We start from the raw sequence: 15,196 nt of genomic DNA on the forward strand, positions 1-15,196 counted from the left end.
GTGGATTGCAGATAACAGTCAAGAAGGACTAAGAGCCAAAATAGGTTATTTTTTATGATAAGGATGAGAATACTGTTGCCGCTTCACCTTATCTCATCAGAACCTGCTACATTTACATAGTACTTTTTGTTGCGTTATCTGATTTGAAAGTTAGGACAATCATGTGAATTCTGCAGTGCACAGGGTAGTAGCCCTTTTCATAGATGAGAAAACCGAGGCTCAGGTAGATGAAGTGGTTTGCTCTCAGTTACTTGAAGTGATAAATCTTGGACTCTCAGAGCCCGGATTTTCTGACTTCTTTTTCTGCACTATTGAAAGAGACCCGCAGAGTGTTGTTATTCAGAATTTATTTGGGAGGTAGTTGTGATAACGATTATTGTTTGGTTTCTGACGTACTGAAAATGAAAGTTGTCACTTTGGGACTGCTTGTTAGTGCTGGTCAAATGGCCAGCAGCAGCGAGTGACAGGCACAGATAGGGTGATTGGGCAGAGCTGTGGGCAGACGTGCATCGGGGCTTGGGGCTCTGCCCCCAGGTGGCGTAGGCTGGGAGCCCCGCCCCCGAGTGGCGTAGGCTGGGAGCCCCGCCCTGTGCGTTTCAGCAGAGAGTCCAGGTGCTCTCCTTGTCACCACGTCATGTAATCATTGCCTTAGAAATGATTCTCTTGGAAAATTTTACATGAAGTAAGTTTCATTAAAAGTGTTTGCTTGCTGCATTTGGAAAATTAACAGATACTACCTGAATTCTTTATGATCTTGGATAAATGAAGCATTGCCATGTGAACCTCTTAGTCTAAGATTTGTACTAATGGTACTTTATACTGGCTTCATCCCTGTGCGCTTCAGCGTTACAACCTCGTATATACTGCTTACCAGTCAGCCCGTCACCTCTCAGCTGGTTTCATTGAGACTCACCTCTCTGCAGTACCCACCACAGGTTTTGTCTCCGACCCTCTGAAGTATTGGAGTCACCATCTCTAGTACAGAAATAAGCTCCAGCCCTGCCTGAGGCAGAGGCAGCCCTGGAGGCACTGGTCCGTCGGGGGAGGGAGGGGAGTCAAGAGGTAACACACTCGGGGTGAGCCCTGACACCTAGAGTGTGAGGCAGGCAGATGGGAACCTCCACAAGGGTAAGGACGACAAGAACTTGTGGGTGCCTTTCCCCCGCTTCCTTCCTCCGTTTCTCTGTCCGGAGAAGGAGCGCCCTCTTTTCGTTAGTGAGATTTAATTGATAGATGGTTGTGGAATCAGGTAATGCGTCTTAGACACACGGTGTGTGCTGGATTCCTCTGTGAATAGGGAGAAGTGCTTTGCTCTTTTAATGTACAATCAGTGCTTCATATTCGTCATTCTCCAGGAATTTCTTAATTAGCACCTCTGAGCCACAGTAGTATAATCTGTTTTTTTTTTTTTTTTTTTTTGGCCACACCATGCGGCATGTGGGATCCTAGTTCCCCCACCGGGGATCGAACCTGGGCCCTGACAGTGAAAGTGCCAAGTCCTAACCACTGGACCACCAGGGATTTCCCTATAATTAATGTTTATGATGCTAATCTCAAATCCTTTCAGGGCTTCCAGGTTAAGGAGCAATTAAACTGTTTGGTTATCTTTTAATGATGAAAATATCTTACTGAATTTTAGTTCTTAAAAAGCTGGTAATTTTAGGTGGGTCAAGGCCAGGACATTTGACTTCTGGCATTACCACTAACCATGCTGCATAACTTATTTTTATGTATTTCTTAAGTCTTTGAGTGGTAAATTTGGTAAGGAGACACTTGTTTATGAAAATTTGTCCTTTTATTTCATAAGTGGAAAGTGGAAAAAGTAGAATACAAAACAGTACATTGGGTTAATAGTAATGGTATTGTAATAAATAATGTATAACTGCATTTCAAAATTGGAAAGCTGTAAACAAATGTTACAGTAGTAACCTATGGATGGTTATTTTTGTAGGAAGAAAAAGTTATTTAAAAACAAAATATTCTTATGTTCAACCAGCTAAGTCCACAATAAGAATGTGTTTTGTTCATACTTACGCACTAAGAACACACTTTCTTTTATGGGTGAATTTGTACTTCATTGTCGTGAAGTTTGTAGTTATGGGACGTCTTTATTGCTACATCTCAAAAGCAGTCCCGTCCCACCGAGGTCTCCTTGTTTGTCTGCTGAGGCTTCTACTTTTACAAACTCTTCCTTTTCCTAAGTAGTAGCCTCAGAAAGGTCGTCCCCTTTCACTGCTCCTACCCTTTCCTGACCACAGACATGTGCTTGTAATCCTAGGAAGTGTTTATTTCACAGAAAAATAAAGCTTTATTGTGAGTACATGTTGCTTCAATCATTAATTAGGGTCGTGTTACTAAAAATGTAAATACGGTCGTAGTCTAAAAATATGCCGTTTTGTGGTGAATATAGTTTGGCACTAAAAAACAATTTGTGGCAAGTTATAAATTACTTGTACAAAACTACTATAGATAATTTATTTGTAAGAACGATAAGTTTGCGTTTGATAGTGCTTCTGGGTTCTTTTCAGCTTGCATGTTTTTGTATAAGTTGTGTATGAATTCTGTTTTCAGTAGATTGATTATCTCACCTGAGATTCCAAAATTAGTTTCCTTTTTTTAGTAAGACACATTTTCTTAAACATTTAGGTATCTGTTCATGGTGTCCTGTTCACTGAAGTCTTATTTAGAAAGGGTAGGAGAAAAGCAAAAAATATGGGGAAAGATTGTTTTCAGAATCATATGGTCTTGTAATCCATCATGGTAGATCCTTGAATTTCATTAATTTGAATTTAATACTACCCACTTTCCCCACCAAAGCCTAGCTATATTTAAAAACTGTGTTCATGGTTGATCCCAATGGTATTTAAATGTATCTGAACTTTTGATTGCTGGCACTTTGATCATTAATCACCATTTTAAAAGAAAGCCATTTTTTAAAATACAGTTTTGTTAACTAAAAAAATGAACGATTGTACTTGATGCGTTTCTAAGGTCTCTTTCAACTGTAAGATGAAGTGAGTATGTGATAAACTGTTTCTCTGTAAGAGGCTCTTTAATGCTTGGTTTCTTCCTCCTTGTGCCTGGGTCCATGCAAAGGCAGTTGAACTTACCCACTTTTCTTGAAGATTGGGTAAAAGGGGACATTTTAATGTTAAAACAGATGTATCAATATATTTTGAAATACAATTACAGAGAGAGCGAGAGAGAGAGAGAGAGAGTGTGTGTGTGTGTGTGTGTTTAAGCTAATGGAGCTATAGTCAGAGGACTTACTGTTTGTTGAACACAGCCGTGTCTCTATACCCCCGGATTCCCAAGGGTATTTGCACGTATTCTGTGTTGTTAGGGCTTCTTGGTGTGGAAAAGTCTGAGAAACTGCTTGAGTCTCTGGGCTAGTGTGCCATCATAATTGTTAATTATACTTAGGGTATCATACTTACCCTAGTTAAGATTGAGGCAAATAGGAATTTAATTATTTTTTACATTTTTTACATTTTCTTAGAGAAAAATTTTAGACATATACAACAATATACAGATATACTACAAATAGTCTACTGGTCACCTATGTAACCATCATTCATCTTCAACAAATATCAACTCATGCTAATATTTAGGAATTTAATTTTATGTATATTTGCTAAGATTTGCCAAGATAAGCATCTGTAAGGTCAAGGTACTGACATCAGAAGCATTTCTGAGCAAAGATGTTGCAGTTGGTGGGCGGGTAGGACCGTGCTCAGCTGTTGTATAAGCTGCATAAATAGTATCATCTTGACTTTAATCTTTCGGTTGTTCAGAGGTAGTGTGCATATTTCTGTGTAACCCTTGGAAACTTGCCAGAATAATTTGTATCGTCCCCATCATGGCACCTTGCGTCTGAATAGTCTATGAATAAAAGCAGCAAGTTGAGAGTAGGCGCTTGTTGGATACAGCCATTGAGAAGGAAAATCGTCATTTTCAATTTTAAAAACTTGGGAGTACTCCGTGGTTAATGTTTTGGAGACTATAAAATCCGTTTCACTTTTCATCTGTTTGGAAATACATTTTACAGACATCAGAACGTAGAGTCAGATAGACCTGGGTTCAAATCTCAGCTGGCCTGAATTACTTGCCCTTTGAATCTCACTTCTTTCAAATGTAAAATGGGGATAGGGATTGTTGTGTGAATTCAACGAAATGATATGTTAAATATTGATCATCTTAAAATATCATTTACACTCTGTAGTTGAGTACGAGTAGGAATACTCAGGAGTGTGTCCTGAGTTCAGGTCTCAGATAGGTTTGTATAAGTGGAGTGAGGAGGAATGTTAAACAGTCTCAAGGCCACTGGGAAAGGAGAGCTAACCTTCATCTTGTCTTATCTGACCTTCAGGCAGGTAGGTATAAGATCTAAAGATACGATGGAAGATCTAAAGATAAAAATGTTTCATTATGTTTGAACCAATATTGTATTGAGACAAAGCATCGGCAAAATCATGCCTCACAATTATTTGTTATCAAATAATTACAGCAAACTCTGGCCTGTTCTATTCTAACTGCACTATTGAGTGAATTCTCAAGTTCAAGTAAAACTAGCAACATTGGACTGAGTATGGAGTTCCACGGCAACTGCAAAAGAGTTTTTCAGGTACCGGTATTTTTGTTCTTGTGTTTTAATTATTAGATCACTCACTTTTCACTCAATTTGTTGCTAATGGAGTGAGGACATTGCTTTTATCTAGTTGAACAAGAGCCTATACTTGAAGGTTTGCGTTGTGATTTCATAGGATATAGTAAAGCGATAGGTTTGGTGAACGTAGTTGACGGTTTAAGATTATTTGTTTAATTCTAGTCTTAAAACAAAAAGGAAATGCTACTATTAAGACCCTTAGCTTATTAATTTTGTTCTTATTGTGTTTAGATAGAACTAATTCAATTGGTGAGACTGCGCTGGCCTTAAAAATAGGCCTGGCAATATGCCAGAGAGGGCTGTGTATTTCAGTGTTATTGCAGATGGTGTGGGCTCTTTGTTTCGTGTGTATTGTTTGGCTCTGAAGTAAAGTTGTGTGAAGGCACTGGTTTCAATCCGAGGGCTCCGCACTGAAGCCGCTGAGCCCTCAGCTCTGTCGTGGTCGTCAAGACCTGCTTCTCGAGGGAGTGGCGTTTATGTGACGGTAAAGGTATTCAGGCCGGCTTCACTGTAAATTATAAGCAGGCCTAAAAATGGAAGATGTCCTTAAAGAAGTGATGTTTTCCTTTGGAAGTTTTAAGGTTTTTGTTTGTTTTGTTTTGTTTTATGGTTCTAAAAGGGACCATATCTTGAATAAGCTTTTGATACAGAAACACGTGTGGTTAATGTACTGCAGGAAGAAGACCTCCGTCAGATCTTCCTGCTCACGGTGGAAGTCCTGCAGGAATTCAGCAGGCGGGAGCACCTCAGCGCCCAGATGTCATCCGTGTTCCAGCGCTACCTGGCCCTCGCCAACCAAGTCCTGAGCTGGAACTTCCTTCCTCCAAACTATATCCTTTCAACAGCCGAACGGTTTATGTGTGGTCATTTTCATAGATTGACTTAATTATGGCTAAAAGTACTTTCTCTCTGCAGGTTTATGAAACATGTTTTTGAAAGAAAATAAGAATCTTTTAGAAATGGAATTTTACTTTATTTTATAATACCACAGTGCAGTAGAGTACTTAGAAAATTTTCAATTTCATTCATAACTTTGTAGAAGAGGGTTGAATAAACGGAAACATTTGGTGGATCATTGGGCTGTTGCTAACCAAGGGATAGGAGTACGCCTTAGGAAGGGAAGGGGAAAAGGTGGGAAGTGCATTTTACCAAGAAACCGAATCATTTTCTCCTGTAACATGTAAATTCCATTCAGATTTTGACTGACTTTCCTTATGGCGGGTTTGGAGTTCTCTGTTTGATCTTTGTGGATTACAGTTGCTCAAGTGTAGGTAATAAGGTAGTAACGTGTTTACCCTTCGGAGAGTGTTCCCAGTATAAAAATAGGAAAATTCCATTTCTAGCAAGTTATTTATTATGAATACAAATTAAGTTTAAATAGGTTATATTATAGATACAAAGTGTCTGCTTTTTTATCATTTACTAAAGTGGAGAAATTTGTGTTAGAAAGCAATTCCTTAGTTCAGAGTTTATGATTTGCTTTTCTAGAACATTGCTACCTTGTTAGATTAAAAGCAGTAATGTATGGTGGGCTGCCCGTATGTATCATAGTTGTTGAGTCACACAGATCCAGGCTCAAGGTTCAGCCGATCTCAGGCAGATTACTTAACCTCTCTGAGTCTCAGTTTCTCCACATGTAAATTGAGGATATGGATTGTTGAGCGAATTGAATGAAACAATACATTTAAAATACACTCAGGAGTTAGCTACTGTTTATTGAGCTCTTGGTAGCCTCCTTGAATGAAGAAGTTCCTCAGCTTGCTGTCTGTGCTGTGCTCTTTCTTCTTAATCTGGTATACTCCTTATGGTATAGGAAATGACAGGAAGTTTACTTTAACCTGTTCTAGGTATTGTTAATAGGAGGTTGGGGGGGGTCTACTTAGGAGAAAAGGGCAGATGATAAGCAAATAGGACATAGATATCCAGCCATTTCAGAGATTAGGATGAGCCGGGAGCTCTGCACTCACCTACACAGATCTGAGCTAATTACCTGGGCTGTAAACTGTGAGGTTTTTAAGGGGGCAGGGGCAAGGTGTAACTCTTTCTTCTGTTTTCAAGCTAATACATTCATGTAATAGAAAATGAGTTGTAAGATGCCATGTAGGATGATAGGTCTCTGACGGGAACCCCGAGTTCTCCAGTTCTTTCTCAGAGGCGGTCGTGGTGAGTGGCTGCCTTGCAGGGCACAGCTCACAGGGAGGTTAGTCATGCCCCCTTCTACCCTAGGCTCTAATCCTCCTCCTCCTGGTAGTCAATTTTATATCTTCAGTATATTCCTTTTGGTTGTTAAGAGGCACATATTTTCTTAGGTTTGCTTTTAAAAAATTTTCCCCTTTGTGTTTTGCAATCTTAATTTTTGCTCTGGTTTTTGTTAGGGAAAAAAAAAGAAAGATGTTGAAAAACTTTGAGACAGATTTAAGAAGTAACAGGCCATATGGAGCTATCAAAACATTAATTATATATGGGAAAATCAAGGAAAGTTACACTGCATATATTGTAGCCAATTTTAAAGTCTCTGTTTTAGGGGAAAATTCAGTTGGCTGAAAAGTGACTGTTTTGTAAAGGGAAACAGTGCTCTGGGAGTTTGGAAACAGTTTGTCTAAAGATCCATACACACATAAAATATTTTTATAAAGCATGTAGATAAAGCTTTGGGAAACTTGTCATCTAAAAATGATAGGCAGGACTACAGTGTTGCTGACGGGAAGAATTCATGGTTTAAAGAAAAGTAGATCTTGCTCTTGACGTACAATGTTCTGTCTCATGGCTTACAGGTGAGTTTCTTTGTGCCTATATATGTTCCTACAGCAGCCATTTGTTGGCTAACAGCTACAGTTAAGCATTCCTTCCTTTAAGTGGGTTAGCTTAAGTGTGGGAGAAAGAGTATGGCAATGGAATTAAACGAAGCTGCATTGTCAGTGCTAATTAAGAAAACTAGTTTCAAGGAACCCAGTTCTGCCATAATTTCTAATTTTGGTGATTACTTGCAGATCTGCTGTTCAATAAGCTGGGAAGGAGTTGAATAATTATTTAGTTTTTAAAATTAATTAATTAATTTTGGGCTCCGTTGGGTCTTCGTTGCTGTGCGCGGCTTTCTCTAGTTGTGGCGAGTGGGGGCTACTCTCCGTTGTGGTGCACGGGCTTCTCATTGTCGTGGCTTCTCTTATTGCGGAGCACGGGCTCTAGGCGCACGCGGGCTTCAGTAGTTGTGGCATGCGGGCTCAGTAGCTGTGGCTCGCGGGCTCTAGAGTGCAGGCTCAGTAGTTGTGGCGCACGGGCTTAGTTGCTCCGCGGCATGTGGGTTCTTCCCGGACCAGGGATCGAACCCTTGTCCCCTGCAGTGGCAGGCGGATTCTTAACCACTGCACCACCAGGGAAGTCCCAATTATTTAGTTTTATACCTTGAAAAAGGTCTAATGATCATATTTAACTTAATTAATATATTGAGTTGATGTCTTTTTAAAATACAATTTGTCTTTTAGGATAGACAGAATAGCAAGTAGACCTTGTAAAAAATACATTGTGTGTTTTGTATCAAATCTATTTGATCATTTAGAATGGTATGTTAAATGAGTCTGTGTTAAATTACCAGTATCAATTCTTATTCATAATTTTTGTAATCTGCTATCTTTTTTGTATTTTTTTATTTTGAAGTAATTTTCAGCATGCAGGAAATACTACAAGGGTAGTTGAAAGAATTGCCATATGCCCTTTACCAGGATTCACCAGCTACTACCATTTTGTCCCATTTCTTATTCTTCCTGTCTCTGTCTCTCATTACACACACACACACGCGCACGTGTACGTGTGTTTGTATGACAGTATGTGTATATTTAAACACATTTCTTCTGAATCATTTGAGAGCACTTGCAGACATTATACCCATATACCTCTGAGTACTTCACTGTTTGTTTTCTTGTGATCAAGAATTTTCAAATTGCACTGCAGTTCTTATAGGAGAATGTCTTACAAAACTCTAGTATGATTTTCAAAACCAAGAATTTAATGTTGACACATTGTTATTATCTAATCTGCAGTCCATATTCAAATTTTGTCAGTTGTCTCACTAATACCTTTTGTAACTATTTTCCGTACTTTGTATTTAGTTGTCTTAAGTCATCTTTGATCTGGAAAGCTCCTCAGCTTTTCTTTGTCTTTCATGAATTTGACATATTTGATGTGTATAGATCAATTACTTTAAAAAAATACCCCTCAGTTTGGGTCTGTTGGATGTTCCCTCCTGATAGTTTCGGGTTATTCATTTTCGTAGGACTACTGAGTAGTGGTTCCTTTATGTCAGGAGAAGTGTGATCCAGTTTGTCCCATTTGGGGGGGGTTCTCTTTGATCTCTTGGTTAAGGTGGTGTGTGCCAGGTTTTTCCAGTGTAAAGTTGCTGTTTCTTTTTGTAATTAATGAATGATTTGTGGTGTTATACTTCATATAAATATCCTGTTCCTCCTAAAATTTCAGCCATTAGTTCTAGCATCCCTTGGTACTCCTGGCCTGAAACAGTTAGTATGGTCGTTGCACATTGGTGATTTTTCTGATCCCATCATCTCCTTTTGTGCTTATTTGCAGCTTTCTGCCGTAAAGAAGAGGTTTCCTTTCTTCGTTGATTTATTCATTTATATCAGTATTGACTCAGGGATTCTTCTTCTTCAGAATGGATTGTAATCTGTTGCTGTCATTGTGTATTTTGCTGCCCAAATTGTTCCAGGTCTGGCCCTTGTCAGCTGACTTCTGTGTCCTTTTGGTTTGCCCCACTGTTCTAAGTTTTAACTGAAACAGCCTGGGTTTAAATTTTTAGGAATGAATGACTTATTTTAGATGTTCTATGAAGAGTTCACTCTAATTATTTAAAAGTTTTCTTTTAAATGTTAAGAAATTTAAACACTGAGCTCCCTTAAAGAAAATATCTGCACGGACCCGCTTTGTCTGTGCCTGTGCTCAGGTAGTGTCCATTGCAGTGATAATTGGCTATTTTCTAGAACAGCTTCATTGAGATGTATTTCACATACCAAACCATCTGGCCATTTAAAGGATACAATTCAGTCGTTCTTTGTGCGATCATAGACTTGTACAGCACGACTGTCATTAATATTAGAACATTTTCATCACCCCAGAAAAGAAGCCCTTGTATCTGTTAGTGGTCATTCCCTGTTTCCCCCAAATTCACCAGCCCGTGGCACTCACTCATCTCCTTGCTGTCTCTGTGCTGGACATTTCATGTAAATCGAGTCATATAATATTTGGTCTTTTGTGACTGGCTTTCATTTAGCCTGATGTTTTCAAGATTCATTCATATTGTAGCATGCATCAGCACTTCATTCCTTTTTAGTGCCACATAATATTCTGTTGTAAGGATATACCATATTTTTATTTATTCATTGATTAGTTGATTGACAGTTGGATTGTTTCAACTTTTTGGCTATTATGAATAATGGTGCTATGAACATTCGTGTGTAGTACAAGTTTCTGTGTGGACTTCTGTTTTCATTCCTCTTGGGTATACCTAGGAGTAGAATTGCTGGATCATAAGGAAACTCATTGTTAACCTTTTGAGGAACTGCCAAGCTGCTTTCCAAGGTGGCTGTACCATTTTACAGTCCCAGTAGCATTATATGCGGGTTCCAATTTCCCCACATCCTGGTCAACACTTGTTATCTGTTTTTTCTTTACAACTGTCTTATTTCGTATGGAGTGGTATCTCATTGTGATTTTGATTTGCATTACCCTCATGGTTAATGTATCAAACATCTTTTTTTGTGGTTATGGGCCGTTTGTGTATCTTCTTTGAAGAAATGTTTATTCATATCCTTTGTCCATTTTTAAATTGGGTTATTTGTCTCTTTAAAATTGAGTTGTAACAATTTTTTATATCTTCGGATAAAAGTCCCTTAGCAGATAAATGATTTTCAAATATGTCCTCCCTTTCTGTGAGTTGTATTTTTACCTTTTTTTTTTTTTTAACATTTATTTATTTATTCATTCATTCATTCATTATTTATGGATGGCTGCATTGGGTCTTCGTTGCGATGTGCGGGCTTCTCATTGCAGTGGCTTCTCTTGTTGCGGAGCACGGGCTCCAGGTGCCGGGCTTCAGTAGTTGCGGCACGCAGGCTCAGTAGTTGTGGCTCACGGGCTCTAGAGTGCAGGCTCAGCAGCTGTGGCGCACTGACTTAGTAGTTGCTCCATGGCATGTGGGATCTTCCCAGACCAGGGCTCGAACTCGTGTCCACTTCACTGGCAGGCAGATTCTTAACCACTGCGCCACCAGGGAAGTCCCTATTTTTACTTTTTTATGGTGAACTTCGAAGCACAGAAAGTTTTAATTTTTATGATATTTAATTTGTCTTTTTTCCTCTTGTTGTCCTGTCTCAGAAACCATTGCCTGATCCAAGGCCATGAAGACTAATGCCAGTGTTTTTTTCTAGGACTGACTTCTTACATATGGGCTCTTATATTGAGGTCTTTGATCCATTTTGAGTTAATTTCTGTATATCATGAGAAATAATGATGCAACTTGATTCTGTTGCATGTGGATATCCAGTTATCCCAGCAGATCACTGACTGTTGATGAGAAGGAGGAAGAGTCTGGTGGAGTAGGAAGCACTGGAGAGAGTGCGGTGGGAGGGGGGTGACTGACTGCAGCTTCGTTGCCCTAACGTCATTTGTGGGTTATTCGTCTTTTTAAGATTTATGAGTTGTGGGACTTCCCTGGTGGTTTAGTGGTTAAGACTTTGCCTTCCAGTGCAGGGGATATGGGTTTGATCCCCAGTCGGGGAGCCAAGATCCCACGTGCATTGCAGCCAAAAAAACCAAAACATAAAACAGAAGCAATGTTGTAACAAATTCAATAAAGACTTTAAAAATGGTCCACATCAGGGGCTTCCCTGGTGGCGCAGTGGTTAAGAATCCACCTGCCAGTGCAGGGGACACGGGTTCGAGCCCTGGTCCGAGAAGATCCCACATGCTGCAAAGCTACTAAGCCTGTGGGCCACAACTACTGAAGCCTGTGCTCTAGAGCCCGCGAGCCACAACTACTGAGCCCGCGTGCCTAGAGCCCGCGCTCTGCAACAAGAAAAGCCACCGAAACGAGAAGTCCGCACACCGCAACGAAGAGTAGCCCCCCGCTCGCCGCAACTAGAGAAAGCCCGTGCGCAGCAACGAGGACCCAATGCAGCCAAAAATAAATAAATAAAATAAAATTTTTAAAAATAAATAAAAATGGTCCACATCAAAAAAAAATCTTTTAAAGAAAAAGATTTATGAGTTGTAAGAGTTCTTTGTGAACTCTGAATATATAACACAAATTCTTTAGCGGATGTATGATTTTCACATATTGTCTCCCATTCGGTGGGTCGTCTTTTTACTTTCTTGATGATGTCCTTTGAAACATAGAAATTTTTAATTTTTTTGATGTCCGATTTATCTGTTTTTTCTTTTGTTGCTTTTGATATATTTAAGATGGCTTTGCATAAACCAAGGTCACAAAGATTTTTTAAAGTAGACTTTTATTTTTTAGAGCGGTTTTCGGTTCATAGCACTCTTGAGCAGGAGGTACAGAAAGTTCCCATGTGCCCTCTCCCCCACACGTGCATGGTCTTCCCGTCATCAGCACCCTACCAGAGGGGGGCTTTTTTTTATAATGGAAGAATCTGTATTGACACATCATTGTCCCCAAAGTCTGTAGTTTACATTAGGGATCACTCTTGGTGTTCTGTAGGTTTGGACAAATGTACAATGACATGTATCCGCATTACTGTCTCACATAGAGTAGTTTCACTGCCCTGCAAGTCCTTTGTGACCCACGTGTTCACCCCTTCCTCTCCCCATACGCTAGGGACCCGCTGATCTGTTCACTGTCTCCACAGTTGTGCCTTTTCCAGAACGCCATATGGTTGGGATCATACAGTGTGTAGCCTTTTCAGATGGGCTTTCCCTGAGTCACATGCAATTTAGGTTCCTCCATGCTCCTCCATGGCTGATAGCTGATTTCTTTATGTCACTGATTAATATTCCACTGTCTGGATGACAGTGGACTTAGCCATTCCACCAGTGAAGGACAGCTTGGTTGCTTCCAAGTTTTGGCAGTTATGAATAAACATGTGTGTGCAGGTTTTTGTGTGGATATAAAATTTCAGCTCCTTTTGGTAAATTCCAAGGAGTGCAATTGCTGGACTGTTTGGTGGGGGGTATGTTTAGTAAGAAACTGCTAAACTGTCTTCCGAAGTGGCTGCACCATTTTGCGTTCCCACCGACAGTGAATGAGCGTTCCTGCTCCTCACCCTCAGCAGCGTTTGGTGTTGTCAGTGTTCCGGATTTGGACCCTTCTCATAGGGGTGGAGTGGTATCTCATTGTTTTACTTTGCATTTCCCTAAAGACATGTGATGTTGAACATCTTTTCATGTGCTTATTTGACACCTGTATGTCTTCTTTGGTGAGGTGTCTGTTAAGGACCTGGGTCCATTTTTAACCAGATGGTTTGTTTTCTTATTGTTAAATTTTAAGAGTTCTTTTTATATGTTGGATAATAGTCTTTTATCAGAGATGTCTTTTGTAAATATTTCCTCCCAGTTTGTGGCTTATTGTCTTATTCTCTTGACAGTGTCTTTCACAGAGCAGAGGTGTTTAATTTTAGTAAAGTCCAGCTTATCAATTCTTTCTTTCATGGATCATGCCTTGTTATTTTGCTAAAAAGTCATTGTCAAACCCAAGGTCATCTAGATTTTCTCCTATATTATCTTTTAGGAATTTTACAGGTTTTTAGTTTTGTTTTTGTTTTTTTGACCACACTGTGTGTCATGTGGGATCTTAGTTCCCCGACCAGGGGTCAAACCCGCACCCCCTGCATTGGAAGCATGGAGTCGTAACCACTGGACTGCCAGGGAATTCCCTTACAGTTATGCATTTTACATTTAGGTCTATGATCCAGTTTGAGTTGATTTTTGTGAAAGGCGTAAGGTCTATCTATATCTTGATTCTTTTTTTTTTTTTTTTTTTTTTATGTGGATGTCCAGTAGTTAAGTACCATTTGTTGAAGACTTTTTTTTGCTCCAATGCAGTTTACTCCTTTGTTAAAGATCATTTGACTTCATGTATGTAGGTCTATTTCTGGTTTCTGTATTCCGTGCCGTTGATCTATTTATTCTTTCTCCAATACCATACTGTCTTGGTTATTGTAGATTTATAGTAAGTTGAGTTTTGTCAGTTCTCTGACTTTGTTCTTGTCCTTAAGGTCACAAAGATTTAGTCCTATATTTTCTTCTAAGAGTTTTATGTAGGTCTGTCATATGGTAGGTCTATGATCCGTTTTATGTTTTGTGGAGATATAAGGTATAACAGGATCCTGTTGTTCCTGCATCATTTGTTGAAAAAGGTATTTTTTTTTCCAGTTGAATTGTTTTGGCCCCCTTGTATAAAATCACCTGGCTGTAAATGTAACAGTATTTCAAGATTATTTAGTCTTCTCTCTGTCTCTTTCATATCCATTTGAAGTTTAGGATCAGTTTATCAATTTCTGCAAAAAAGGCAGCTGGGATTTTGATAGGGATTATGTTGAATCTGTAGATCAGTTTGAGGAGAACTGCCATGTTAACAAATGGCAAAATATTAAAGTTTTCCAATGTATGAATATGGGATGTCTTTCCATTTTTTTAGATCTTTAGTTTCTTTCAACACTGTTTATAGTTTTCAGAGTAGAAGTTTGAACTTCTTCTGTTAAATTTATTGAGTATTTTATTTTTTAATTCAATTATAAATGGAGTTGATTTTAACAATTATTTTTGTGTTCATAGTGGTGTATAGAAAAACAAATTTTTGTATATTGATCTTGTACCATGTAACTTTGCTGAACCTGTTTATTAGTTCAAATAGTATTTTTTTGGATCTTCTGTGTATGTGTCTTCTGCAGACCTTTTTTTGGGGGGGGGGCAGTGCCATGCAGCATGCGGGATCCTAGTTCCCCCACCAGGGATGGAACCCGTGCTCCATGCATTGGGAGCGTGGGGTCTTAACCACTGGACCGCCAGGGAAGTCCCTGCAAACCATTATTTTTTTTAAAGGATTATTACTTGTAGGTTTTATACGTGTAGAAGGTGATTTAGGAAAGCATCCTCCACTCCAGGCCTGGTGCAAAGTCCATAGCTCCTGGGATTTGGCAGGTGTTAAAATCATCTCCTGGCCCAGTGAGCTAATTGCTCTGGACATTCTGCCCTGGTCTTACTGTCTTGAAAGGTCTGAGATGAAATCCACCTGCTTTTCATTTTGTTTTAGATTATTATTGTCTAAAGAAAGTACCCTAGTCCTAGGATCCTCTGTTATACCACCACCCCATTTACAAATGGGCGCTAGGGTTCTGGATGGTCTCGTCTCTGCCCTTCTCTCCGGACTCTCTTTGTCCTCTTTCCGTTGGTGCTGCACCCACAGGCCAAATTTCCTTCTGCCCTGGCACCTTTGCAGGTGGACTTTTCTCTTGCCTCCTAGTTGTGCCTCCGTCATTCACTCCAGACCAGGTCAGGTTTCTTTTG

General features: G+C 39.5%; 1 protein-coding gene across 1 annotated transcript in view; it reads left to right on the forward strand.

The window, feature by feature from the left end:
* The window catches only part of XPO4 (exportin 4), a 100,940-nt gene that overhangs the window by 29,377 nt on the left and 56,367 nt on the right, over positions 1–15,196 (forward strand). The window contains exons 5-6 of the mRNA XM_061170849.1: positions 4,508–4,624; positions 5,343–5,496. Of these exons, the coding sequence (XP_061026832.1) occupies positions 4,508–4,624; positions 5,343–5,496 (271 nt within the window). The remainder of the gene's footprint in view (positions 1–4,507; positions 4,625–5,342; positions 5,497–15,196) is intronic.

The sequence above is a fragment of the Eubalaena glacialis genome, chromosome 16, assembly GCF_028564815.1.
Source record: "Eubalaena glacialis isolate mEubGla1 chromosome 16, mEubGla1.1.hap2.+ XY, whole genome shotgun sequence".
NCBI lineage: Eukaryota > Metazoa > Chordata > Mammalia > Artiodactyla > Balaenidae > Eubalaena > Eubalaena glacialis.